Source organism: Lemur catta, chromosome 1, assembly GCF_020740605.2.
Source record: "Lemur catta isolate mLemCat1 chromosome 1, mLemCat1.pri, whole genome shotgun sequence".
Taxonomy (NCBI): domain Eukaryota; kingdom Metazoa; phylum Chordata; class Mammalia; order Primates; family Lemuridae; genus Lemur; species Lemur catta.
Genome location: NC_059128.1, coordinates 21,663,389 through 21,690,074, shown reverse-complemented (window position 1 = coordinate 21,690,074; position 26,686 = coordinate 21,663,389). Strand labels below are relative to the sequence as shown.

Sequence of the window (26,686 nt, the reverse complement as noted above, 5' to 3'; positions counted from 1 at the left end):
ACTTCCCTCTGTGCTCTGGAAAGATAAGCCTTCTCCCTGTCTTAGAACATTTAGAGAACTTCTCAGCTTCCAATAAAAGTTTTGGGACACACTGCAAGAATTTCCCAGCCACATCACATTTCTCTGTATGTGGAGTCCATGGGGTTCTGTCACATGGAGATCTGTATGAAGACTTGAAGGCAAGGCCCCCAAGGAGCTTAGACCAGAGGGAGAGAAAATGAGGTCCCTAAGACCACGGTTCCTTTCACCATGAATGAAGATACCACCTGACCCATTGACTACTAAGTAGCATGACTTGTGTATTGAAGGAAGGAGGTAGTTCCAGATCAAGTTTGAAGCTGGTTCTGAACATCCATAGATCTTCTTTCCCTGCATTGTCTGTGTGTTGGGGTTAAGAGGTTGTTTGCAAAGGAAAGAACCCTGTCACTCAGGTCCTCAATGTTCTTCCATGGGAAAGGCCTCTGAAAGGACTGCATTGTGACATGAGGAAGGTGTTTTACCATTGGTCATAAAGGGACAAGAGATCCTGGAAGGCAGTAGTCTGGATGTGGTTCTAGCTCCATGGGGGACAGAGTAAAAGCTTTCAAGGACAGTGACACAGGTGGCTTTCAGAGGCTGGAAATCTGACAGATGTAAAAAGCTCTTCTCTCACTCAAGAATTTCTATAGCAAATAACTAGGGCAAGGCTAGACTTCTTGCTAATCAAGCAGGTAGGTACTCAAAGCATTGAGGCAAATTGCAAATTCCTCTAAGTGAAGTACCTTGGTAAGTTCATGGTTTCAACTCACGAACTAGCTCTTATTTGGTCAGCATGAGATCATTTAAAATAATAATAATAAAATGAATCCATCCTTCATCATTTTCATTCCATGGTCTAAATTATTTGGCCACTCCTCTTCCTACTGCCAAGAAAAGTCTAAAAACTATGTGTTTCCCTGTGGGACAACCTGAAGACTCTCTTTCATAAATGCCCTCTGAACGTCTCAAAGAGATTGGAAGAGTGGCCCATGTTGCTATAGCACACAGTGCATGAGAATGGGTGGCATGCAGTGACACCCCAGGGATATTTTGTTAATCTCAGTTGAACCTAAGGGTCGTGTGGCAGAATCTCACTTTCAGCAGTCTGTTAAAGAAAGAAAGAGCGATTGCACTCAAGCAATGGGGAAAATCAGCTCATTTGCAGGACTGTAATTTAATGAAGCTCCCTGGTGACTTTTCAGAGACAAACTTAGACATTGGAAGGAACATTTCACCTACTCACTCTGCTCCACAGGCTCAAGCAGAGAAAGGAGAGACATTAAGTGTGTTTCTTGTTTTCTTCACACTGAAGCTCTGCTCACTTGTTGAAGTTGCGATAAACAAGTGATGAGAAGACAGTCCAAGGAGAAAGCTGCCTTATGGTGGACCTTTCTCCTGACAAAGTTCACTAACACACTGGCCTTAAACCACTTGAGCTGGAAAAGAAAGAACTATGTGAAGGTTTTCCTGCATTACAGACTTAGAGGGGGAATCCTGAGAAAACTGCTAGTGCTTTGGAAGGCACTTTCCCCTCTCCTTCCCTCCCTCCTTCCCTCCCTCCTTCCCTCCCTCCCTTCCTTCCTTCCTTCCTTCCTTCCTTCCTTCCTTCCTTCCTTCCTTCCTCTCTCTTTTTTAAAGATCTCTCTTTGTTTCCACCTCTTTGTTTACTGTATTCATGTGCTTTTGCTTGGCAAGTTTGCTTTGACTCCTGTAACTGCTTGGAAGGACAGTATTGACGTAAGGCCTGTCTCATTGAGGGGGAATGGCATTCCTGCTTTCAAGACAGGCTAATTAATGATACAACTCAATGATTTCTTCTTTCTGGAAGCTATCCTGAATTTTCTGACCCAATTTTGGCATTAAACTCTTCTTCTTTGGTCCTCCTAAGCTCATTGCACAGAAACGATCACAAAGTCACAGTATCAGGAAGTGGCCCAGACCATCTGGTTCCACTATGTCACCAGCCTCTATAGTGCTAGAAAGGCATTTTCCACAGCCTTCAAGAGCTACCCTGAACTTTCGCCATAGTAAGCCAGTTCTTCCTCACACTAAGGAATAATACTAATTAATGATAGCTAATATGTACTGATTGCTTACCCTGCCAGGTATTTTACAAGTGGTGATTAAAAGGCAGTAAGAATGTGACATCCAGAGCCAGAGACATTGGGTTCAAATCTTGACATTTAATCCCTGTGAGACTTTGGGTAAGCTATTTAACAAGCTATTTACCTTCTAAACCACAATTTCCTCCTTTGTAAAATGGGGGTAATTGTCGCTACTGTAAGTTGTTGTCAGGGTTAAATGAGATAATCTAAAGTAGAACACTAATTATAATACCCAGCATGTAGTGCAAAATAATGTTAATTATTACTTTTGCTATCCATTGCTTATCTCCAATTCATAAGTGTAATTTTCAACACCATGCTCTATAGTCTATGGCAAGAATAATAGCCTCTGAAATTGACGCACAGTAAGACTAGTGGCTGAAGGCCAGTGAAATTGTAATTACAAATGATAATAACCTAGCACATTTTCTTCTCTAGAAGATGGATTTTAAGTCCCTGCTCAGGAAGCTGATTGGCAGCACTGCCTTCGATTGGTTTCTTTTGTTTTCGAGGAAGAAGGTGATTTTGTCAGATTTTTCCAATTTTGATCTTTGAGAACCTGGGATTAAATATTTGCCATGGGTGGCTGGGGACCCATAACTAGTCCATAATAATCCCATGCTCGACTCTTGGATAAGGGAAAGACAACACTTCATCTCAGGATTGCTTGAGGGTGAAAAATGTACCTATGCACATTAAATGCATTTCATTGTGTCTGTTTATCCCACACCCCTCTCCCCTCGCCTCTCCTGCGTGCACACATGAGCATACACACACACAAACACACACGCTACGCACACACACACACACACACACAGCTCCCAGGAGAGCAGCTTGGCCATCTAAACGAATGTTATGAGGAATTTCAGAATTTGATCACATAAAATATTGTGTTGTTCCAAGGAAAGGTAAAATTATCAAACTGTTGGAGTCAATTTTATTAGCACTACTCCTAATAATAATTACTGTGGTCATTAGTCAATGTTGGGCATCACTACTTTCTGTGATAACGCTTATCATGTTGTTAGCAATTACACAGAACTCCCCAGTTCTGCCAGCACCACGCTAAATCACCGATGCCATTTCCTGTAATAGAGTGCCCCCTAGCACTTCCACATACCTCTTCGTTTCATTTGTTCCTCCAGGCCCCAAAGAGCAGCTACTAAATATCAAGGGCAGCTTTCATGATTGAGGGGCCCCGGCTCTCCAAGAGCTTAAGTGCCCAGCATTAAACTCCTGAGATTTGCTCATCTGATTTCACAGCAGCTGGCAGAGGAGGGGAGCTTTTGGACAGCCTATTCTACCAGAAGCAAAGCAGGTGGCTTTCTCTCAGGTCACAATTGAATTTAAAAGTCCCATTAATTTTGTCAAGTCAACTTAATTCTCTTAACCTGTTAATTATCTTCCTTTGTAAGAAGAGCAGTAAAGGAGTGGGCAGACTTTTGTCAAACAACGTTTAAAGCTTGTGTGTGTGTCTCTGTGTCTGTGTGTGTGAGAGAGAGAGGAGCTGGCTGTCTGGTTTTAGGTTTACAAGGTTCACTCCTTAGTTTATCCCTGCAATGAAGAGATTTTGGCTGCTGTCTTATTTGTGTTTAATTTGGATGGCCCACCTTGGCATTAGATCAAAGCCTTGGGCCCTCTTTTTAAAGCACTTGCATGTCTGGGAAGAAGGCTCATGCAATAGAACCTAAAAGTGTATTGCTTAAACCTCTCTCTGAAGGCAGGGAGGGCGAGGGGGGGAGGTGTGAGATATTTTAAAAATAAGACATGCTGCTAAATTCCCTGCCAACCTCCGTTCATGCTGAGTGGAGTGTAAGTAACAAGTATCAGATAGTTCCTCCAGATGTCAGCTATTTAAAGAGGCACAGGCTAGAAGTTCTGTGGACAGCAATTGTCTTATTCCTGGTGGTGGTGGTGGTGTGGTTTTAGAGGGTGGATGCTGCCTCACAGAAACTTCTATCAACAAGAAAGTGTAGGAATGTGTTTGTGAATTTGGGAAGTGAGAAAAATTAGATGGGAGGGAAAAAATGACCCAATAACTCAGGAAAGCCATCGTATCAAACTTTGTACAACTAACATTTGATTTGTAAATGTATAAAGCAAGAGGAACACCAGGAAACCTAAATTCCTATAAAATTATATTATCCTTGAGAAATTATAGGCCAAAAAAATTGTAAAATGGGAAGAATCAGTCTTCAAATTTAATTTTATGCTTTTCTGTTTTACCTAAAACAGACTGAAAAAAAAGTTATGACTCTTCTTGTTTGTTATAGTTTTGAATTCCAGGGGTTGAAGGACTTCATACAGGACACAGTAAATTGATCTAAGTTAGTAATGACTGTGAGGAAATGTTAGGATCAAGTTTGCTTGTAGTTTTTAGAATTTGTAGCATTGACGTCTTAATCTTTATTATAGTAAATGCCCCCACACCCATTCCTTTGGTGTTCTTATCATGCTCATGCTTAAAAATTTCTGCAGAAATTTTCATAAAAACTGTGAAACTTTATTTCTCCTATTTTAAAAATAACCTGCTATCCTTTAGTTTCTACACATTCAGACTTGATACTTTAATGCAAATTTCAGCAGTGTTACTTAACATCAGAGGAGCTCCAAAGGTTGTATTCTTTTAATATCTCTAAGAGTCAGTTATTCCAGTTTTTTGTAGAAATGAAATAAGATAGTTCTCAGTTCTAGGCTTACTGTTGGTAACTAACCTTGTTTTTTTCCTAGTTGTATATGACATTGGGCTCCACACATCCTAGTACTTTGTGTGAATCAGATACCCAGATAAAAACACTTACCTCAGGGAAAAGTAGGTAGAGAGAAAAGGAGTGTGTGATTAGGTGAAAGTAGCATTTCTAGAAAAGTGTGATCCTTTCCTTCAGCCCCATGACTCTCCTTTTTTGAGAAACAGAACAAAGTGGAGATGTGTTTGGTTATGTCAAACACAGTGGGATCAGATGTCCTTCAAACATATTTTGAGAGACACTGTGGTCATGAGTTTTATTTTTTCTCACCTTTTGTTTTCTGGATTCTTCTGCAGGCAATCCCAGGTTGGGACACTTGCAAAGAGAGATAAGAGGCAGCCGTACAGAGGAGAATCACCTGTGCAGTCACTGTGTGGCTACTTGTAAAATGCTCCCAGCCTTCTGTCATTAGTTTGTCCCTTGTTAGGGCAGGAGAGACTGTGAACTTTTGTTCCTGATGTTAAATAAGGAATATTGTGTGTCAGAAGGAGTGGATTTCCTTATCAGCTGTTTACAGCCGCAAAAGAGGAGGTATCGGTTTTTCTTCTAAGCTCTGTCTTCCAACCATTTTTCTTACTTTGTGTTTCACATGGTCTCATTCAAAAAACTCCTTTCAGTTGTAGAACTTCTATTGTCAGCATTTGTAGCTTCTCTAGTGTATTTCCTAAGACCCTGCTCTGCAAGGAACATCACTGTTTTTCTAGCATCAATAGAATAAGGCTCTGTTTTTTCCTATATATATATTTATAGTTAGCTTTTCTTCTTCAGCTTTGAGTCATAATATTGAATGAAAACTGAGTGTAAGATTGATATTCCGGGGTCTCCTGGTTGGGGCACTGAACTGTCTTCAGTACAGTATGTGGGAAGGTTGCAACTTGGTAAGGGAGTTAGACAGTCAATCTCACTTCTCCTATTCTGTCTCCCCGACCTTTCTCTTTACCTGCCCATGGTGTGCAGGATTCCATTTACCCAGTTGTACCAGAGGGCAATTGCTGATGAAGTTGAACTGTGGAATGATACTGCTCATGTTTCCCTGAAATTTCCTCAAGCCTTGTAAATTTATTTTCTAGCTCATACTTGTCTAATATTTGTGATATGTAAAATATATATATCTACCCTACAATTACCTTAAAGAGTGGTGAATCACGTTTCTCTAAACACACGCACATGTACTATATATTTTAAAAGTGTTCATATGTCTCCATATTCCATTTCATAAGACTGTAGCTAAAATCGAATAATATTGTAAGAATAGAAAAGTCAGACAAGTCTTGGGGAGGCTAGCAGGTGGGACATAAGACATGCCCTTAATAGAATAGTAAAAATAAAGTGATTAATTAAAAGGAAAGAAAGAAAGAAAGGAAGGAAGGAAGGAAGGAAGGAAGGAAAGAAAGAAAGGAAAGAAAAAAGAAGAAAGAAAGAAGAAAGAAAGAAAGAAATAAGAAAGAAAGAAAGAAAAGAAAAGAAAAGAAAAGAAAAGAAAAGAAAAGAAAAGAAAGAGAGAAAAACTCTCTCATTTAAGGCCCACAGAACTAGGCTAAACCAGAAATCAGGGAGGCCTGTGTTGGGGAGTACTTTTGACAAATCCCTCACCCCCACTCCCACGGCCACCCACAGCATAGGTATATTGTCTCTGCATGATTTAGTATCTGGTGCTATTCTGCATTTCTCAGCTTGGGGGCTGAGTTCCTCAGCATCCTTGCCACATTGCAAAAATAGAAAGCCCGATATCATAGTCATACCACCGCCCCACTTGCCGCCCACTGAGTAACAGAAGAGCAGGCAGCCCTCGGTTTTCGAAAGGGTTGTATTCTCAAAGTTACTTTATAAATTCTCAGAGCTCAGATTATGTTTTCCCAGGGGGGAAAAAAAACGGAAGATAAAAAAAAAAACAAAAACCAAAAAATGATGCATTCTCTTTCCGGAAGTCAAGCACCTGCTAACCCAGAATATTCTCAGTGTCCTAGTCTGGAGCTACTATCCTCAAGTACCTGGCCACAGAGGAATTGTTTTCTAAAGGGATGTATCTTTGGCATGTTAGCTTAGGATACCAGTGACATATTTCTCGACATTGCAGATTTGATAACAAGATCTGGGCTGCCCAACCACCTACTTACTGTTTGCAAAGGTTCTAGTTCGGGAATTTTTTTTTTTTTTTTTCATTTAGGGTCAAGGTGGGGGTTAAGAGAGGGACTCAAGGGCAAGAAAGGCTCCAACCGGGAAAGGATGTGGTGAGCTGCAGGGATGGGGTAGCAAGGAGGGTGAGGTGTATTTGAGGGTAATAAAGGAGCAGTGGAAATAGAAGGGTGAGGGAGAAAGGGTCAAAGCCAAAGGAGTGGGCTTTGGTGGTTAATAAAGAAGAGAAGCAAAACCTAATTCAATTCAATTCACTTCAACCCTCTTTGTTGAGCACTCAATCCTGCACCTGCCAGAAAAGTGAGCAAAGCTGAGTGAGAGGTGGTCTCCACAGTCAGGACCTCTGTGAGGGGAGGAGACAGGTGTTTATGCAGATTTGCATTCATGGAGCAGATCTGCTCAGTCTCAGAATAGAGATTCAGGAAGGGGACAGGGAAGGAGAGATTTATTCGGATTTGAGAATTAGAATTAGGGAACACCTCCTGGAAGAGGAAGCATTTAAGCGGTACCTGAGCATGTTGACTGCCTAACATAAGTAGGGGATGAAAGCATAGAGCACAGTCCAGGAAAGTGGCAGGTGAGATGAAAGCCCAGAGACAAGAAAAGTGCCGTGTGTCTGTGTGTGTCTGTGTGTGTGTGTGTGTGTGTGTGTGTGTGTGTGTGTGAGAGAGAGAGAGAGAGAGAGAGAGAGAGAGAGAGAGAGAGAAAATGCGCAAGAGAGAGAATTACAACAAGCCTATAGAGGAGAGGGGGATGGGAAGTAGCCATTTACATTTCAGAATGGATTTTCTTCTTGGGCACCATGTGCTCTCCTTGGCCTTTAATGAGACCGCACCTCTGCAGGCCACGTGTAGCTCTCGTGGGGTAGAAGAGATGAGGATGGGAGAGGGTACTGAGAAGCGGGTATCTAGGCATCAGCAACAGGGAAGCACAGGGGAAGGAAATTTTTAGAGGAAATAGGGTGGCCTGGAATGCTGGTTCACACATTGTATAGAGTCGATTGTATCAAAGACTGATTCAGTCTGTATTTCGTGAAATAATCATAAGCCTCTGTTCTCTTGGACCCCTTCTCCCTAAACCTCATTTAAAAGGACAAGGACAAGTCAAGCACCCAGTTCTAAAGTTTATTCTCGTACAAGTAAACCCCTGCGGTGTGGATGCCAAGGTTGAGGCTGTTCTCTTATCACCGAATTCTGAAATGCTGGAATAGAGGAGAAGGAGAGGAAGAGGGAAATGAAGAAAAGGGAAGAGAAAGAAGAGGAGGAAGAATCACCTTTCCACGTAGTTGTTAAAGGCATTGGGATTCTATTAAAAAGCTAAAATACTCATTTCTGTTTAAGGAATTAGGGGAGGGGACAAACGCAGACAGGGAGGCAGGTGCCCTGACTTCAAGTGCTGCGCAGACAGAGGTCTTTCAAGGCAGAGATAGAGCTCTACATCGCAGAGAAGGAAAATGGCTCTTGACTACCACAGAGGCCTGGAGAAAGAGGATGGCTCCTGGGCTGGTATCAGCACTGATAGGTACAAGGTGAGGGAGGAGGTAGGTGGTTTTCAGCCTCTACTTCCTCCATCAGCTTTTATGGGCTGCCGACATGACTACTGCTGGGATCCAATCTGCTGCATCTCTGCAGCTAGCGGTTGGGCTAGGAGATCTCACGCTGCAAGCGTGGACATGTGGTGTACATGCATGTTTCTCTCCCGCCTGCTTGGGGCTTGGCCCCAATGCTGATGCCGAACTGCTAGGGAAAGGGAATTCGAGTCACTCAGTGCCTCTTGGTCATTACTCGAGTGAAAGGACACAAAGACTTTATAATTTTGACCCTTGAACAACATCTTTTCATGAAATTCTCTTGTTAACCACATATATAGAAATCTCCATGTTCTCAACCACAGAACACCACATCTATATAACATATACTAGGTGAGTACTGGCATAAGTGAAAAAAAAATAGTAGCCTTACTATTTGAATGAACATACTAAAATTTGAGTACTATGTACACATCAATACACTTTGGAAGATTGGAAGACACCTCTCTGCCCTATTTGAGCTCAGAGGAAATGATCAACATCTATGGAAACATATTTTGATATCTTTTTAAAAGTGTATGTGTTGGGGGGGCGTGTTTATCTCTTTCATTAGGAACCAGAGAGAAGCAGAAACATGTTAACCACCAAATTAGGAGGCAGAAGATTTGGATCTTATTTTTACTAGTGTTTTTTATGCACCTTTGGGCATAAAATCCCATTCTAGGATTCAGTTTCCTCCTCTGTAAAATGAGCATTTGAAGTAATAAATGGTTCCTAAACATTTAGGGATCACAAAATTCTTTAAAAATCTGAAGAAATCTTTTGACCTTCTTTCCAAAAAAAAAAAAAAAAAAAAAAAAAAAAAATGCATGCCCAGACTAAACTGATTGTAGTTTCCGAAAGGAGTTTTACAGATTATTCTCAGGGAGGTCATATCCTGCCATAGAAATTATGCACTGCACCAATCCAATGGGCAAAATTCACATACACTTTGATATAAATGACACTCCGTTGGAGATGTGCAAAGAGGTGGCCACAGCCTTCTTTGTAGAAGTTCTTTGAACTCCAAGGTAAGAACCCTTGAGCCAGATGAGCTCTAAGGTTCTTTCTGGATCTGAATGTCTTTAATTCCTCAAATGCCATTATGATGACCAAGGACCCTGTATTAGTCTGGTTAGGATATATTTATCAAATATCACAGACTGGGTGGTGGCTTGAACAACAGAAATGTATTTTCTCACAGTTTTGGAGGCTGGATTTCCAAGATCAAGGTGCTGGAAGGTTAGGTTTCTTCTGAGTCTTCCTCTCTGCTTGGCTTGCAGATGTCTGCCTCCTCTGTGTCCTCACACGGGCTGTGTATGTGTGCCTGAGTGTGCACCCATCCTCCAGGTGTCTCCTCCTCTTCTTATAAGAACACCGGTACATTAGATTAGGGCTCCACCCTTAGGCCCTTTCACCTTAATTATATCTTTTAAAGACCCTGTCTCCAAATACAGTCATGTTGGGGATTAGGGCTTCAGTGAATGGATTTTGCAGGGGATTCAGTCTATAACAAAGCCCAAACTGATAAACACATAGCAGAGAGTAACTAGAGGAATCAAATCATCTTTTAGATCCCCTCCACACACAAATAAGCCCATCAAAAATTAGAATAAAATATGCTATTTTTCAAAATGGGGATTTATAATTGATAACCAAATGTGTATCTGTTACTGCTCCTATAAAGGGGACACTTTCACGAAGGTTTATTTAGTATTTTATATATGTGTGTGTGTGTGTGTGTGTGTGTGTGTGTGTGTGTGTGTGTGTATATATATATATATATATATATATACCTACACACATATGTATAGAACTTGATTTTGTAAAAATAAATTAACTTTAGAATTAACAGTTCAAGTGTTGTATGTATTAGGAGAGGGAATGAGTTAAGAAGGAGGAAATTTTAATAACCTATACATAGTTTTAGTTTTTGATTTTCTTTGGGGCATGCATGTCATCATCTTCCTGTGATGTAAATCAAGCAGTCAAGAGTGTCTTCCACATCTGGTAAGTGGAGGTGGGGGCAGTTGGGGGTTGCTGTTCTTGCTATTCCTGATTTTCCTTTAACTGTAGTGGGAAAGCAGGGGCTGAGAAGAAAAGGGCAAGAGTTTCTTGTAGTTTTTATTTATTTATTATTGCTCCCCCGGTGCCACTTTTAGCAACCACCACCTGCTGAGTAACTCCCAAAGCAACAACCATTCTACACCCCACCCCCAGCTCGCCTAGTACCAGCAGGAGCTAAAGAGGAGAAACTTTCAAGGAGAAGAGGATTTGAAAATTGCTGGATGTTCTTATTCCTAAAGCTTCACCATGGCTCTATGGCTGCTTCATTTACTTGGTAATGAGTCAAGCCTGTGAGTTAGTGATGTTGCAGAACCACCTAGAATATACAGAACCACCCAATAGCACGCTGTCCTCTGTCCTCTTTGCGTTGGATGCACTGACCTTTCTCTCTATTCATCTTCTGTATACTGACAAGGTATACATTTTAGGAAATTATACCTATCAGGCACAATGACTCCCTCTGCGATGCTTTACTCCCACGCAGCACTCCCTTGGATGAAATGGCTTGCTCTCTCCCTGAACTGGGCTAAGATATATGCTGCTGAGGACTTCTGCCCTCCCATCTCTCTTCTACCACCCCTCCCTTGTGAATTCTTTCCGTGATTCCCAGGGAACCCACGGTAAATACTTTGTCATCTGTCTTCATTTGCTTGAAATTAACAGGTGGGTGCCTGGCCAAGCCAAGCAGGAGTCAGGTGCAGCGGGGATAAAAATAGTAGGCACAAGCACACCCACAGGTATGATTTTTCCAAAGTTGTGCAGCTCTTTAGCCTCCGTTTCTATTGTAAATATTAAAATTTTAAAAAAACCTGAGAATCTGTATGAGATAGTCAATAGTTAAATGGGCTGCCTAATATCTGCCAATTAATGTTAGAGCTAAGGACTAAAATCCAGGTGTTTTCATTCCTAAAGTAGGATGAGGATACATCTCTCAACTGCACCATAATAAACCACTGGAAATCATACATAATAAAGTCCCTTCTACATGCGTTCAAAATCTGGTTTAAAGGAACAAAAGTATGGTCTTTCCTCTCATATGACTTTTTAAAAGCCTTCTGATTTTCTTTGGCTCTAAGTTATACATGTGTATATATGTATGTACACACACACATACACACAGCTTTTTTTTCCTTTACTTTCTCTTAAAGATAAATTTTGTGTTCATTATTGTCACTAATGGTATTGATCCATCAAAGTTCCCTTTTGGAATAATGTTTCCAGGATTTTCAGTTTTAGAGAATTAAAACTCAAAGTGCATCAGATACATTTTCCTGGCATTTAGTTCCCAGGCTGGGCAGTGCATTTTAAAAGTATAATTGATTTTATCAGGATCTTCGGTTTGGGACTGCAGGCTGGACGTCTCAGGAAATGAACATCTTCTCTAGTCATCAGTTAGTAACAAGATTGGTGTAAATGTTTTGGGTGCTCACTCTGATGTATTAAGGGAAGTGAGCAACTTTAGAGATAAGGAGAGCTTTGGCTTCATTTGTGCCAGGAACACAAGAAGTAAACCTATTTAATTCATATCTCCTAAGACTCCGACAATTACATGAACAGCTGCAAGTTATCTGAATATGGAATATATTACAGATTATCAACTATTTAATGTAACCCCAGGCTTGCATTTCCCATTTTTAGATAGTTAACACAAGCTATTTTTATTCTCTAAAGTGTAAATTACTCAAGCACCACGTAATAAATATCAATATCTAATGCAAATGTTTCGGGCATCATTAATTATATATTTAATTTGAAGTTGTTTACATGAAAACTTACATTTTTTTTTACTTTAAGTATTACACAAGAGGGCACAAGAGGTATATCAACTAATTACTATCTAATAGCCAACACTCTGAGACAAACATTTATATGCCATTTGTTTCATTACAATTCAAGCATTTGGCATGTTTGTTGAGTAATCTGTGATGATCATAGTTATAGAAAAACAAAAGATAAGGAAAGAGAATAGTTTGATCATAGATCTCTTTCTGAAAGGATCACTTATTTTCTAAGCACACTTATCAATTTATATTTAAAAGAAAGGTAGCATCTCATTTCATTGAAAAAATGAGGATCATTTAATTTTTCAATCACAGCTATTGTAGAGTACATTTTTTATAATTGACTTAAACTAGTTTTGATGTGTGAACAGAAGATATGGAATGTACATATTTGATTCTTCAGTATATGGATTTTTTTACATTATTTCTATGTGTTCTTGAAGGGATGGCACTCTAATCATTCTATTCAGGGTTGCAGATATATCTATTATTTCTGGTCCACTAATTCTGCAGTTTAAATTACCTATAGCCTTGCGGTTTTTTCCAGCTTATCAGGTTTAAGAAGGATATGTTATTATGTATGTATGCTAAAACATCGTTCTAGGTTCTGGATCAAAGAAACAAAAACATCTCCTCCCATTTATTGGGGTTTTTAATTATGGATTTGTCCTTTTTTTAGTATATCAATATGTACGTTATATATTTTGAGTCTGTGTTATTAGGTGCATACAGATCCAGGACTATTACATCTACCTGGTTAGTTGCTTTTCTCAGAATATAATGACATTTTTGGCAGTAAGGTCTATTTTGTCTGACAGTAATATTTCCATATCTGTTTTCTTTTGGCTAACATTTGCTGAGTATATTAGTTAGAATATGATTTAAGGGTGTGATAATTCTTCTTTTCTAAGTCACCCACAGATCCCAGTTGCCTTTGTCTTGCTGCTCAGCCATACCACCTTTGGGCCTCCTACCAGTTCAAGCTTTGCTGTGAGAGGAAGGCACCTTCTCTCTTACTGAAACATCGTCGTGTGGTCTCAGTTAAAAAAAAAAAAAAAGATGGAGCCAAATCAATATCCTACCTAACATATCCAGGAAATGTTAACCAAAAGAAAGCAGATGTGGTTATGTCCACTTGGCCAAAGTTGGCTCATCTCCACATGTATATTCCAGAAAAGGGCAAAGAGGAAGAAGAAAGAAGCATTAGCCTCTTTAGAAATGACTTGGAAGTTTCACAGATTAATTTTATAGGATTTAGCAACAGAATCATAAAGTGATTTCGATCATAGACTCAGTAGATAGGTGGCTTGGGTTCAAATCCTAACTCTGCCACCTAGTGGCTACGTGCATATGGACAAGTCCCAATCTGTGCCTCCTTTTCCTCACTTCTAAAATAGGGACTGTGATTATATCTACCTTATGAACATTAAGCAAATGTTATTAATTTAAAGCCACCAATAATTATTTTTTATCTATAGTGGCCATAGTGGTAGTAATGCCACAATGCCGACTTACTGTCATACCGGTTACTTTGCTCACCATTGCCTCTTTCATACCACTCCATTTCTCTGGAATTATTCTTCATACTAAAGGGCACGTCTTAGTGGTTGTGCCAATGACCACCTGTGAGTGGTAAGCTTTCTCAAACTTTATCTGAAAACATTTTAGGTTTGCCTCTGCTCTTGAATGATTTGCCTAGGTAAGTAAATCTCAATTGATAGACATGTTCTTTCAACATGAAGCTATTATGTACATTGTTTTCTGGGCTCTATTTAAAAGTAATACATTGATTTTAATATTTTTAACTTTATTTGGGGTATGCTTTTGTTTCGCTATGATGGGCCTAAGTGTGGTTTCCTTTTTTCTTTTTCCTGATTTGGAGCCTTTAATGTAAGAATTCACTTTACTTGAATCTGAAAAAATTCTCAGTCATTGTCTTTTTGAAATTACTTTTCCTTCTCAATTTCTCTACTCTTCTAAAATTCTTAATAGATGTATGTTGGATTTTTTATTTGATTTTTCATGACTTTTAATATTTTTGATATTCCTCAAATCTCTTTTTCTCACTATGCTATTTTTAGGGAAGTTTTCTCAGTTCTGTCTTCCAGTCCATTAATTCTGTCTTTAGCTACATTTACATAATCCATCTATTGTTTTTTTTTAATTTTGCTAACTGTGCTGCATTTCCAAAAGAGTTTAGTTTTTTTTTCCTGAAATCTGCCCTTTATAATCATACCATTTGCTTTTACTGCGACGTCTGGAATTTCTTTATTTAATCATTTCAACCATATTCATTTTGGCAATTTATTTCAGATTGTTCTGTTATGTCACATGCTGCTATTCCTCATTCTCCCATTGTTGTGGCTGTTAGCTCTCTCTTATGGTGAATTGTTCTCTTATTGGATTATTATTTTTCTTTTTCTTTTTGTTTTTTGTCCTTTTTTTATTTTTTGAGACAGAGTCTCACTCTGTTGCCTGAGCTAGAGTGCCGTGGCACCAGTCCAGCTCACAGCAACCTCAAACTCCCGGGCTCAAGCAATCCTTCTGCCTCAGCCTCCCGAGTAGGAGTAGCTGGGACTACAGGCATGTGCCACCATGCCCAGCTAATTTTTTCTATATATTTTTAGCTGTTCAGATCATTTCTTTCTTTCTTTTTTTTTTTTTTAGTAGAGACGGGGTCTCGCTCTTGCTCAGGCTGGTCTTCGACTCCTGACCTCGAGCAATCCTCTTGCCTCAGCCTCCCAGAATGCTAGGATTACAGGCGTGAGCCACCGTGCCCGGCCTGGATTATTATTTTTCTTACAAGCATATTTTCTACTGATATTTATGTTGCTATAGGAGCCATGCATGCCTCATTCTAGAGTAACACTCTAAAAGAAAACTCCAGCTTATTCTGACATCGAAATGCTATATGATATATGATTTTCTCTGTACCTCAGTTTCTCTAACTGAGCTGCCTCCTGAATATCTAACGTCCTTCTTATTCTTACTAGCTACTGAGGAGGGATGGCCTTGTGTTGGTTAGAGAAAAGTAAATCTGCTTTCTGTCCCAGGATTCTCAAGCTAGTGTCTTTATTTAAGGGGATTCATTGTTATTTATACTTAGTCCCCGAGGATTCCCTGCTGGGAGGTGAGGGGCAACAGGGTAAGCAAGCCAGGCAGCATACTCTTTCCATTCCAGTGAGCTTTTCACTAATGAAAAATGCCCTCTTAGATCAGAGAAACAGCAGATGTGTAGGTGTTGTGAGTGGGGAAAAAAAAAATCAATGTTTAAAATTTAAAATAGAAACATAAAATTGTTAATATATCTAGAGACAACGTGTATTGCATACAGTAATGAAAAATGAAGTTCTAATACAACAACACTGCTTGGTTTGGGATTCTTTTCACAGAAGTCTAAGATTCCTCACTTTAATATGAGGTTTTAATAAAGAGGAGTATACTGTAATTTTTACAGCATCCAGAAATTGGGTTTGAGCCTCAAAATAAGGCCAAGAGATCACATATAAGTAAATTCAGAAATAAAGGACAAAGAAAATTTTAAAAATAAAATTTAATCAGTGTCATAATGTTCAGTTTGAAAGGTAATTTGGAAGTTGTAGACTCCATCCTCTCACACCAGAGTCTCTAACAGGCATCCACTACTTGAATGCATCCTGTGATGGGGAGCTCACTGCCTAGCAGGGCATCCCTTCTGATTTTGTAATGGCTTCAAATGTTGGAAAGTTCTTTCTTACAATAATATTATTACATCTTTTAGAGGTTCCCTTCCCCCACACACAGAAGAAATATTCTCTACTGCAGTAATTAAATGTATCTCAATATTATTTCATAAACATTCACTGAATGTCTCTATGGGCCTGGTACTGTGCTAAGTTCGAGATAGGGAATATTGTTGTCTCCATTTTGCTATGATAAAAAAAAAATTCAGAGGATAGGTAACTTATCCAAGGTCACATTGTTAAGTAGGCAGTGGAGCAGGGATTTGAATTTGAATTTAAGCTGTCTGGTTCTAGGATTAGGCCTCGGTTCATGATTTCATGAATCATGTAGGGAACCCATATATAACACAGTGGATAATAACAGAATGAGGCAAGTGTCAAAGAACACTGCTTTAGAAAGATAGGAAAAAACAACTAATTCTGCCTATCCAGATTAGAAATGGTAGATTTTGAAGACATAGATATCATCAGTGCCAAAATATTATTATCTTAATGTTGTTTTATCTATTTTAAGAACAGTCTGTTCCTCCTACCTATGACATAAACTTACATTTCAGTACCCCCCTGATGTCACTATGAGTTTTAGAAAGTGCTAAATCTTCAATATTACTGAGAAATGCTCTTATTACCATCCATCTTGCAAACGTTTCTGGAGCTGCTTAATAACACTTTGTACTTTCCGTTAGGAGAACATTCATCTCATTCCCCTCCAAAAATTCTCTGTTAAGTAAATTTAAGACTACATAGTATCAAGGAGAAAATGACCATTATTTTAGATCTCTATGCCTGTACTTAGATGATGTACTTTTCATGGAATAATGAGTGAGACAGACACAAGTAAGATGATGCTTGAACTGGAGGTCCCTAGAATTAAACAATAGTCTTATAAATTGGATCTGATTGGTATTTTAGTGTCTGAAAAGTAGGAATGTGGAATAAATTAAACAGAGAAAAAGTCCTGGCTATGCCACAATTTAGGGTTTTTTTTATTCATTTTGGTATTTATTTGACATTTCTGAGTATGGCAACTCACTCATTAGAGATAAAGAATGTGGCTTCTAACATGTGAGTTTCCCCTCCTTTCTCTTTTTTTCCTTCCCCTCCCTTCCCCTTCCCTTCCCTTCCCTCCTCTCTTCTTCTCTCCCCTCTTCTTCTCCTCCCCTCCCCTCTCTTCCCTCTCTTTCCTTCCTCTTCCCTCCCCTTCCCTTCGCTCCTCTTTCCCTGTCCTTCCCCCACCCTCCCTTACCCTGCCCTGCCTTGTCCTTGCCCTGCCTTTCTTTATCCCATGAAATACCTGTCTTTTGCATCGAAAGGAGAAGTTGAACCATTTCTGACCTCTCCAAACTTTGACAATTTACGTAATAAGTGAAAGCTGGGCTTAAAGTTTGCCTCCTTCAGGATACTCCCTGTGGACGATTCTATGCCTCATGGCTACTCCCCTTACTTTGAATTCCCTTTTCTCTTTCTGTTTAAAACCATTCAAGGTCAATTCCATAGTAATAGTGAACATCAATTTACAATCTTCTTTTCAAATATATCTTCTCTTCAAGCCCTCAAAACTGTCCCACAAGGTAGGGATTATTCATACTTATACTGTTGAAGAAACAAGCTTAGAGAGTTTAAGGTAACTTGCTTAATCTTATCCAGCCGGTGAACCCAGGATTTTAACTCTCAGTTTTTGACACTCAGTTCACATGTCACCTTGTCTATGAATCCTTCCTGATAGTTTCTCCCCTCCCTACAGTAGACTATTCCATTCTCTATTCTTCTGTGTACTTGTTTGTGTCTTTATCCTAGCACTTATCACATTACATTTGGGAAGCTGTGTATTTAAATGGGATTTATAGTTTGTTCAATTTGGCTTAGGGGATTTTTTTTTTTTTTTTTTTTTTTCTGCTAGAGTGTTTACTTCCTAAGGTCTGAAATCTCTTCTTCATCACTTGGTCTCCTGGATTTCACCCGGTGCCTTGCCCATAGTCTGCATAAATTTAGTGTTCATGGAGTAAATTAATTGAGGCACCAAAGTGAAGGGAAGGGGAGAATGATTTCTTTCTATACTGAGTAGAACCTAGTTCAGAGGTACAGTCACAATAACTTTTTAAAAATGTTGAGTAATGGCTGGGCACGGTGGCTCACGCCTGTAATCCTAGCACTCTAGGAGGCCGAGGCGGATTGCTTGAGCTCAGGAGTTTGAGACCAGCCTGATCAAGAGTGAGAGCCCGTCTCTACTAAAACTAGAAAAAAATAGCTGGGCATGGTGGCGCATGCCTATAGCACCAGCTACTCGGGAGGCTGAGGCAGGAGAATCGCTGGAGCCCAGGAGTTTGAGGTTGCTGTGAGCTAGGGTGACGACACGGCACTTTAGCCCAGGCAACAGAGCAAGACTCTTTCTCAAAGAAAAAAAAAGAAAAAAAAGAAAATGTTGCATAATAATGAAATACTGCATAAATCCGATGGAAACTATTAAAAGATTTAGAAGGCATGTCTTCTAGGGAGAAAGCTAATTAGAATTTTTTTTTTTTTTTTTTTTTTATTCTAGAGAAGAAAGTGAGAACATAAAGAGATGGGAAAGCAAAGTTGCCAGAGACCCCTTCCAGCTCCCAAAGCAGACTGGGATCTTGAGAGTTCCACCCCTCCCTGGAAAATAATTACTTATAAAACAATGCCAGGTTTTGGTAGCCCATATAACCTGGTTCTGGGACCAAGCATGAGCTTTATGTTTTGGAGTTGGCTTAAAGGGTATTGATGAAATGCATGTGATGAAGCTGCTCCCTTTTCCACAGAAGAGGGGCAAAGAGTATCCAATGAGTCAGGTTACACAGGGACAGACTTCCCCTTCTGTGCTTTGGAATTGCAGGGGGAGCTTTATTTCACTCACTCCCCTGGAGATTTGTCTAAACAAGAGCGAAAACTATCTTCAGGGATGACTTGAAAGCAGTCATCTGGAGAAAAAGAGTATAGTAATAATAACAATAACAATGAAATAATATTATAATAATAATTTATGGAGCAGTTTTTGTGTGCCAGGTACTGTTTCTACACACTTTACATGTATTAACTTTAAAGCCTCACAACAAATCTATTAGAGAGATGGTATGATGATTCTCATTTCACACATGAAGAAGCTGAAGTACAAAGAGGCTAAGATTGTGTTTACAGTTTCACAGCAACTTACGAGCAAAATCAGGATTTGAATATAGGCATTTGAGCACTGGAGCCCAAGATTCAAATCTGTAGGTACTCTCAACATGCCTTCTAGGGAGTTGAGCCCATTCTCTTTCCTCCACTGCAAGACCCGTGACCTGTGCCTATTGCAATGGTTCTGAATTAAGTCTTCTTACCTGTCCCCCCAAAAAAAATCCTCTAAATCTTAGATTTCATATTTTAGCCTATAAACACACAATGGAAAGTATTAATTTTATTATTATATAATTATAATTCATTTTATTTGATTCCTCAAGACTGGATAGAGATTTTCATGGCACTGGGGATGGAAAGTTTATACCTCTGATATCCAGTGTAACCTTAGGGAAGATCTGATATACAATATAAGTTTAGTGAATGTCTAATATTCAACATAAGCCTAGTGAAGACTAAGAAGGGTGTAAATGTTCAAATCTCTCTATGAGAAATTGAGCCCTGTCTTTGAGTAAAAGAAAAAAAATGCTTCTATATTAAAATAACTTCATTTGGAGTCCGAAGGAAGCTGGCTAAGGTTTATGTGGGAACATTTTGTATTTTTCTTATCCTCGATGAAATGTATAAAAATTCTAATGAAGTGTATATCTCAGCCCCGTTGTTCAAACGGAAGAGGTTTGGAAAATTTCCTGGAGAGATTTTTCTCGACATCCAAATCCTGATATCCCTAATTCAGCCACAAGGAGGACAAGGGAATAACTGTGAATGTTCCTAAGAAGGATAAGTTAAAGAAACAGAAACAATATATATATATGTTCTCTAAGCTATAAATTTATACAGGGATGCCATTATCTTTTATCTTTTAATCGAATACATGAAGGTGTAAGATATTTAAAAGAATAAAGCTTCTCTTTTATACCTCTAAATGGAAAATATAATCAAAATCCGTTTTTTTGCAGGATGGCTTTCTTAAATGAGCAGAAGGATGAATTATGTGGCTGTAAATAAATCTACTGACATAATAAAGCAAAGTTGGACTGTTTTATGGTGTCACTGGAACCCTTGGATATATTTATAGCCATGTTAACAGTCATCTGTATTTTTTCAGGACTTTTATTTCATTTCACATTATGAGAGTTTAGTTGTTTGGTTTTTTTTGTGTGTGTGTTTTGTTATTCTCTCCCTAAATTGCCTTTTGTTGACAGTGAAAGTAAGGATTTCTACTCTTCATTTTTGGAAAAAGACGGTCGTCTCCTAAGAGCTTCAGTCTCACGCAGACACTAACTGCTCTTACGCTTTCTGGCCTTCCTGGGTCTGTGCAGTCATATTAGATGTGGCTGCAGAGAACAACTTGACAGGTGTCTCCTGCTGGCAGTGAAGTGGCAAGTCAGAGTTCATACAAGTGAGAAGAGGCCTGTGCAGAGATAAAATGTACAGTATTGTGAGAGACAAGACAATGGACAGGGCAACTTTGCATTAAATTCCTGATGCCTGACACATTTAAGTACAATCACAAGGCTTATTTTAGAAGCTAAAAGATCCCCTTACACTACTTTATAGCTGAGGCACAGACCAAAATGACACGGAGGATAGATAGGTAAGGATTCTCATACCTTACCTTGGGACATTCTCCTGAGGGGTGGGGATGGGGTAGAGGAGATTAAAAAAACAGGGGGAGGAGGTCTATAATGCCAAATTCTGAAGTCTGAAGGAATAGAGGGTTTGAAAAAAAAAAAAAAAACCTGCATTCCATTTAGAAACTTAAGGATCCAAAGAGTGTAGTTATGATTCTGTGGGGGTTTATTCAAGGAGAGCTAAGCGTGGTTGTTCACATGAAATTATTTATACTTTTCAACTTTAAATTTGGGTGAGCATAGCATTTCTAAATCTATTTCTCTTCTCTTCTATCTTAAAAGTGGGCTCTCATCTTTATCCTGTAGCTGTGCACTTGATTCCTAAGTGTTCCCTCTCAAGGGACCCATTAGAGAGGGTCCAAATCAGGAGGAAAGAGGGGAGCTTTTGATGGTAAGACCAGGGCAGCTAGAATGCTAGCTTCAGGCGGTATTTAGAAGGTATCACTGGAGCTAAAAATCTGAAAAAGTATATGTGCTATGTAAGCCTAATACAAGCTAATGGACCCGAGAAGAATGGGATCAGAAAAGACATCTAAGTAGGAATATGTTGATTAGAGAGAGGGGCAAGAAGGACAGGAAACACATGAAAAAATTAACAATGTGTTAAATTGGAGAACATACATTTTATCAGGATAATTGTGAGATGTCTCTTTGGAGTGGAATTAGTAAAATAAACCAGTCTCACATTTGTCCTGTAAGTCCCCAAATGGAATCAGCCTTACCAAAATTCACAACTACTACTTTTGACATTTTGCAAAAAGTAAATAAATAAATTATAAGTATGACAAATGAAATGAATAGCTCCAGCTGTGATGCACCAGCAGCATTTCTAGATTTTGTCCTGTGTTAAGGATTTCTTTTCACTTTGTTGCCTAGCAGAGAATTAATTGGAAGGTCTGTCTGAGCTTCCTATACAGCCTCAGAGTGAAGTCAAAACAGAGTCTCCAACACTCAGTACCAATTTAGAAAAGAAGAAAAACATTAAGTGGAGAGGCGGTGAGCTTATCAACTCTGGAAATCTTGTGTCAGGGGACCAATGTCCTTAAAGCCAGACAAAGGATTCAGCAAAACTAATGTTATAAGAACATGTGAGTATGAGATTGGCAATTGATTAATGGGATTTGTTCATTTAGCAAATATTTACTGAGCTCCTATTATATGATATCCATTGTTCCACAGCCACAGGAGATAGGGGAGAACAAGACAAGGACTCAGCCTTCAGGGAGCTTAGGATCTTTTCTTGAGGAGATAGACTGTGAACAAATACAGAGATAAAATAATTTCAGAAAATGAAGAGTACTGTGAAGGAAATGAAACAGAGTAATGGGAGAGAATGCCTTTCAACTTCACATGAGGGCCAGGAGGTGACATTTGAAATGCACCAATGACACGACTGGGGAAAAGCCTTCAGAAAAGAGGAACTGACAAGACCCTAAAGGCCTTGGGCTGGGAGAGAACTTGGCACATTCAAAGAGCAGAAAGACAGTCTGAGAGACTAAAAGGTAGTAAGTAGGAGGGCGGCAGGAGATGGAGCTAGAGAATTAGGCATAAGCTGAGTCCACTAGGTCCCCTTAGGGCCATGACATAGAATCAGAAAAAGTCAAAAGTGCAGTGGGAATCCATCTGGGGAACTAAATCAGGAAATAATTGGATTGCATGAAAATTATCATGGATATTTCATTTTTTTCTGGCTTTTCTGCTAATAATAGCATAAACCCCTAACCATATCCCTAAGCTTTTTGAGGAACTTCAGCTTATTTTTCTAGTGAACAAAGAGTTCCACCACTGTGTTTCAGGTGCTGTCAGATGCTGTGTATTGTCTCCTTTAAAACTCCCAACAAGCTCATAAGGGAGGCATTATCCACATTTTACAGAGGGGGAAACTGAGGTCTAAACTGAGTATTCATAAACCACTCATCTGCCTTGCTGGGGTGTTCCTGAGTGCATGTCGTTGATTTAAGACATTGTGTTTGTGGGCACACCCAAAGGCCTGAACGACTTTGTCAAAGGGCCACTTGCTGGGAGGCTGTCTCCTGGATAGCCCTTACTGCTGAGAGCCAGGGCACTGAGAATGATTCTGTGCATCATTTACTATGGGTAGCTTGGAGCTTTTGGAGAACACCAATTGCAGAATACCAAGTCACCACCATACCTTCTGAAATGAACTTGATAAATGACCTTGAAGACAAACCACCTGTAAGCTTATTATCTTTATCTGTTAGAGAGATATAATTCTACGTCCTCAGTATCTCCTTGGGGTGTCTCAGGGATGACTAGGACTGTTTTAATCCATGTTCTTTATTCTCAGGGGGTTTGAAATGAGAGCAGGGGTATATAATAAGTGCTATAAACTCCCTTTTAAAAAAGCCACCTAAAATTCAATATATATATATGATACAGCAGTATTATTCACTCCCCCAGCCCCAATGTGATGAGCTTTTCAACCAGAATGAATGAATAGGAGGGAGCCAGAGCTAGCAAGTCCCGGGTGGAAACGGGCCTGGCCTGGGAGGGCTGCTTGTTGGGTTTGCACCTACTTCTGTGCATCACGCATAGTGGAGGGGTGGAGGCTGCCTGGTCCAGAATGTCACTGTTCCCTGGCAGAGCCCTGGGTCAGCCCCCTTCTGGAGTCACAGATGGCCGTGACAGGACAGGTGCTGCCACTCCGGCTCTTTCCCGCAGGTTCGGCCTGGATATACAAACCACCATGCTCTGTCTGGTACTGGGTGCCCAGGGGACTTCATCCACCTGAGGCAGCCCCTCCGTGGCTGGTGTGAGACAGGCCAGCTACTCCTTTTTGGCTAACAGATGTGGCCCTCGCTTCTTCTGAAGTTCTTTGACCAGTACAGCAGTTGCAGGTGTTGACCACTGGGTCTCGAATTCCAAGAACGTCCTGTCCACTGGGGGGTGGAAGCCACCTTCTCGAAAGGCTGCCAACCATTGGGCCCTTAACCCTCCGGAGTCCCTGGGCCACCTCTCCTCCTTCAGTTTTGGGAGCCAAGATGCGGATTCCCTCCATTCGCCCCGTGGGTGTGGCCCTGGGCACCTTAACTCTGGGGGAGACACGCCCAGGGAGCGGACACCGGAGCCACCCGCAGGCGGAGAGGAGCGCGCGTGCTGCACCACCGCGTGCAGCGGCTCCGGCGCTCCCGCTGACTCAAGGGGTTCATTTTTACATCCATCTGGGGCTACTTCAGCCTCAGCCGCCGCCTTTAGTTTTCTTCCCGAACTGCAAAAGGTGCTTTAGTCGCCCGAGTTTGGCTTAACGTGCCTGAAAGAGGAGGGGGGGGGGGGCAGGGTGATAAAGAAGGCGCAGCGTCCGTCTGTCGGTCGCACCCGCACGCGCGCGCGCGCACACACGGCCGGGCGAGCGGAGGGCGGGCGGCGCGCGGGAGGCTCGCGCGGGTGTATACGAGCGTGTGCTTGAATGGGGAGGGCCGGGATTCCGGGTGGCTCCGGCGCCTCCTCCCCCCGGAGCCAGCCAGTCCCTCGGCAGAGCGCTCGGGCTGCGCTGATTTGCTCTCGGGAGTGCGCTATTTGCATATGACTTGCCCATTTGTGAATCTGGCTCCCCAAGTCCTCGCTTCGCTTCACCTGCGCCTCCCTGCTCCGCGCGCTGGGCCGGCGCCCGCCAGCCTCCCGGCCGCCTCTGCCGCCTGCCGGACACCTCCTCCCGCGCTCTCCCAGATTTCGCCCACCCGCCTCCCTCCGCCCCGCGCAGCGTTGGTTTGGGTGGCTGCTCCGCGCTGGGTTCCTCCTCCTCTCCTCTTTCCCTCCGGTCCTTCTTGTTCTCTTCCTCTGGCTGCGGCTGCTGCTGCTGCTGCTGCTTTGCATCCAGTTGGGAAACCCGGGAAGCAGGCGGCTGCTCCGTGGCGCTTGTCCAGAAAGCTCAGGGTTAACAGCCTCTCTCCGCCGCTACTCTCAGGAACACGAGAAGAACTCTTCGACCCGCAGCCCCCCTTTGCCTGGCAGTTCTGCATTGCATCGCATGGAAGTGGAAACAGAAAAAGAAAAAAAAATGTTCAAACTCTTTGGATGTTGGGATAAACTAACCTGAACCTATTTGGGTTTCCTGCTGCCTCCTCCTCTTCCTTCATTTCCACCTTTGCTCTGTGGCTTTCCGAAGTGTGCAGTTAAGTCATCAGACTCGAGGTGCCTAGACATCAGCAGGAAGCCTCGCCGTCCTCCCCTGCCATGTGTGACATGCCGGGGCTCCCTAGGAGGTTTGCTATACCTGGGTGGACTCCGGAATTCTGAATTTCAGCTTCGGGAAGGGAGGGCTTTGCCTTTTATCTTTTTTCTTTTCTTTTCTTTTCTTTTTTTTTAAGTAGTTGTCTTTTTTTTCTCCTCCTTTTAACTGATTCATCATTGTCTTGAAAGTGCTTATTGCTTCCCTCTTTCCAAAATTTGGGCAACTCTTCCTCCTGCTATGATGGGCCCTTGGGCATCATGAACTTCATTATTCCTCACTGGCTGGAATTCAAACTGCCCATCTGTAGTGGTCCAGTGCGTTGACCATGCACCTGAGAATCCACGCGAGACGGAGCCCTCCTCGCCGGCCGGCCTGGACGCTTGGGATCTGGTCGCTCTTCTGGGGATGTATCGTCAGCTCTGTGTGGAGTTCCTCTAATGTAGCTTCCTCCTCCTCCTCTTCCTCACCGGGGTCTCACTCTCAGCAAGAGCATCATTTCCATGGCAGCAAGCATCACTCAGTGCCTATTTCTATCTATCGCTCCCCTGTTTCCCTTCGAGGAGGGCACGGTGGGTCTCTCTGCTCTTTATCCTTTTAATGGGGCATGGCAATTCCTTAACTCACTTGCCTTTCAGGTAGTGCCAAGGGTGGGAAGAGAATTACAAAATTGAATTTAAAATAATGAAAAGCATCGCATGCCCATGAAGGAAGCAAATTTCCACTTTCTCTTAAATGCTAATGTTTCCGCCAGCAGCCCCCTACTTTTCTCTAAAGGGTTCTCCTCTCCTTAGCTCCCTCATTCATGGCTGTACAAACACCACACTCTCCCCTTTGCCACCTTCCACTCTCACGCCCCCTGTGAAGACAGGTAACTTATCAGATGAGCCCCGAGGCTGCACTTTGAGAAATCATTCATTCACCTTGCTTTCACCCTTCCTTTCTCTGGTCTTGTTTGGGAGCTAGTCGTGGGGAAATAGCAGACAGCAAGAATCCTTAGATCTTCAGCCTGAAGTTGACTGAACTGCTATAAAGTAGCCTGTGTGGTAAAGGTCAGGGCAGAGTAGCTGAGTATAAGAAGGCAGAAAATATAATTAATAACCAGTGGCCATTATTGTTCATTTTGGCAGCTTTATGTCTGCCCACATGTCTGGTGGAAAGAGCAGCTATCGCTAAAATTGTACATCTAATATTGCTAACTACCAGACAGGAAGCATTATGTAAGATAAGGCTAAGTCCATTTATAATTTACACAAGTGTAAATTATAGTAGCTTCGATTCCACGATTCCACTATTTATGCAAATGTTTCAATTAAAGTTGGCACAGATGGATGTGCTTGTTCACATAATACAAGTGTGATATGTTTTGCTCCAAATGACCCTCCTTGAATAGCTTTTGAAGGTAGAGATCTGTGGCTCTTAAAAATATTTTCAGCTCTGAGCAGGCTGCCTCTAAGAGGGTGATGTCTGCGACTAAGGTAAGAGCTTGCTGTAGTAAACTGTTCTGAAGAAGGGAGCTTCCTTATTTGTTTACTATGCACTGCACTCAGAGGGTGAGGAGAGTAGGAAGCAGAGAGACAGG

The 26,686-nt window shown here is 41.2% G+C and overlaps 1 protein-coding gene across 9 annotated transcripts in view; it reads left to right on the top strand.

Moving 5' to 3' along the window:
* Positions 1–26,686, top strand: part of NRXN3 (neurexin 3) — a 1,488,306-nt gene that overhangs the window by 931,630 nt on the left and 529,990 nt on the right. The window contains exon 1 of one of the 9 annotated variants that reach the window (XM_045562555.1): positions 24,457–25,676. The exons of 5 other annotated variants lie outside the window; for them this stretch is intronic. In XM_045562555.1, the coding sequence (XP_045418511.1) occupies positions 25,433–25,676 (244 nt within the window). In that variant the 5' untranslated portion in view covers positions 24,457–25,432. Of the gene's footprint in view, positions 1–24,456; positions 25,677–26,686 lie in introns of those variants that run through there. 3 more of the 9 variants (XM_045562575.1, XM_045562567.1, XM_045562560.1) reach the window with 3 other exon arrangements.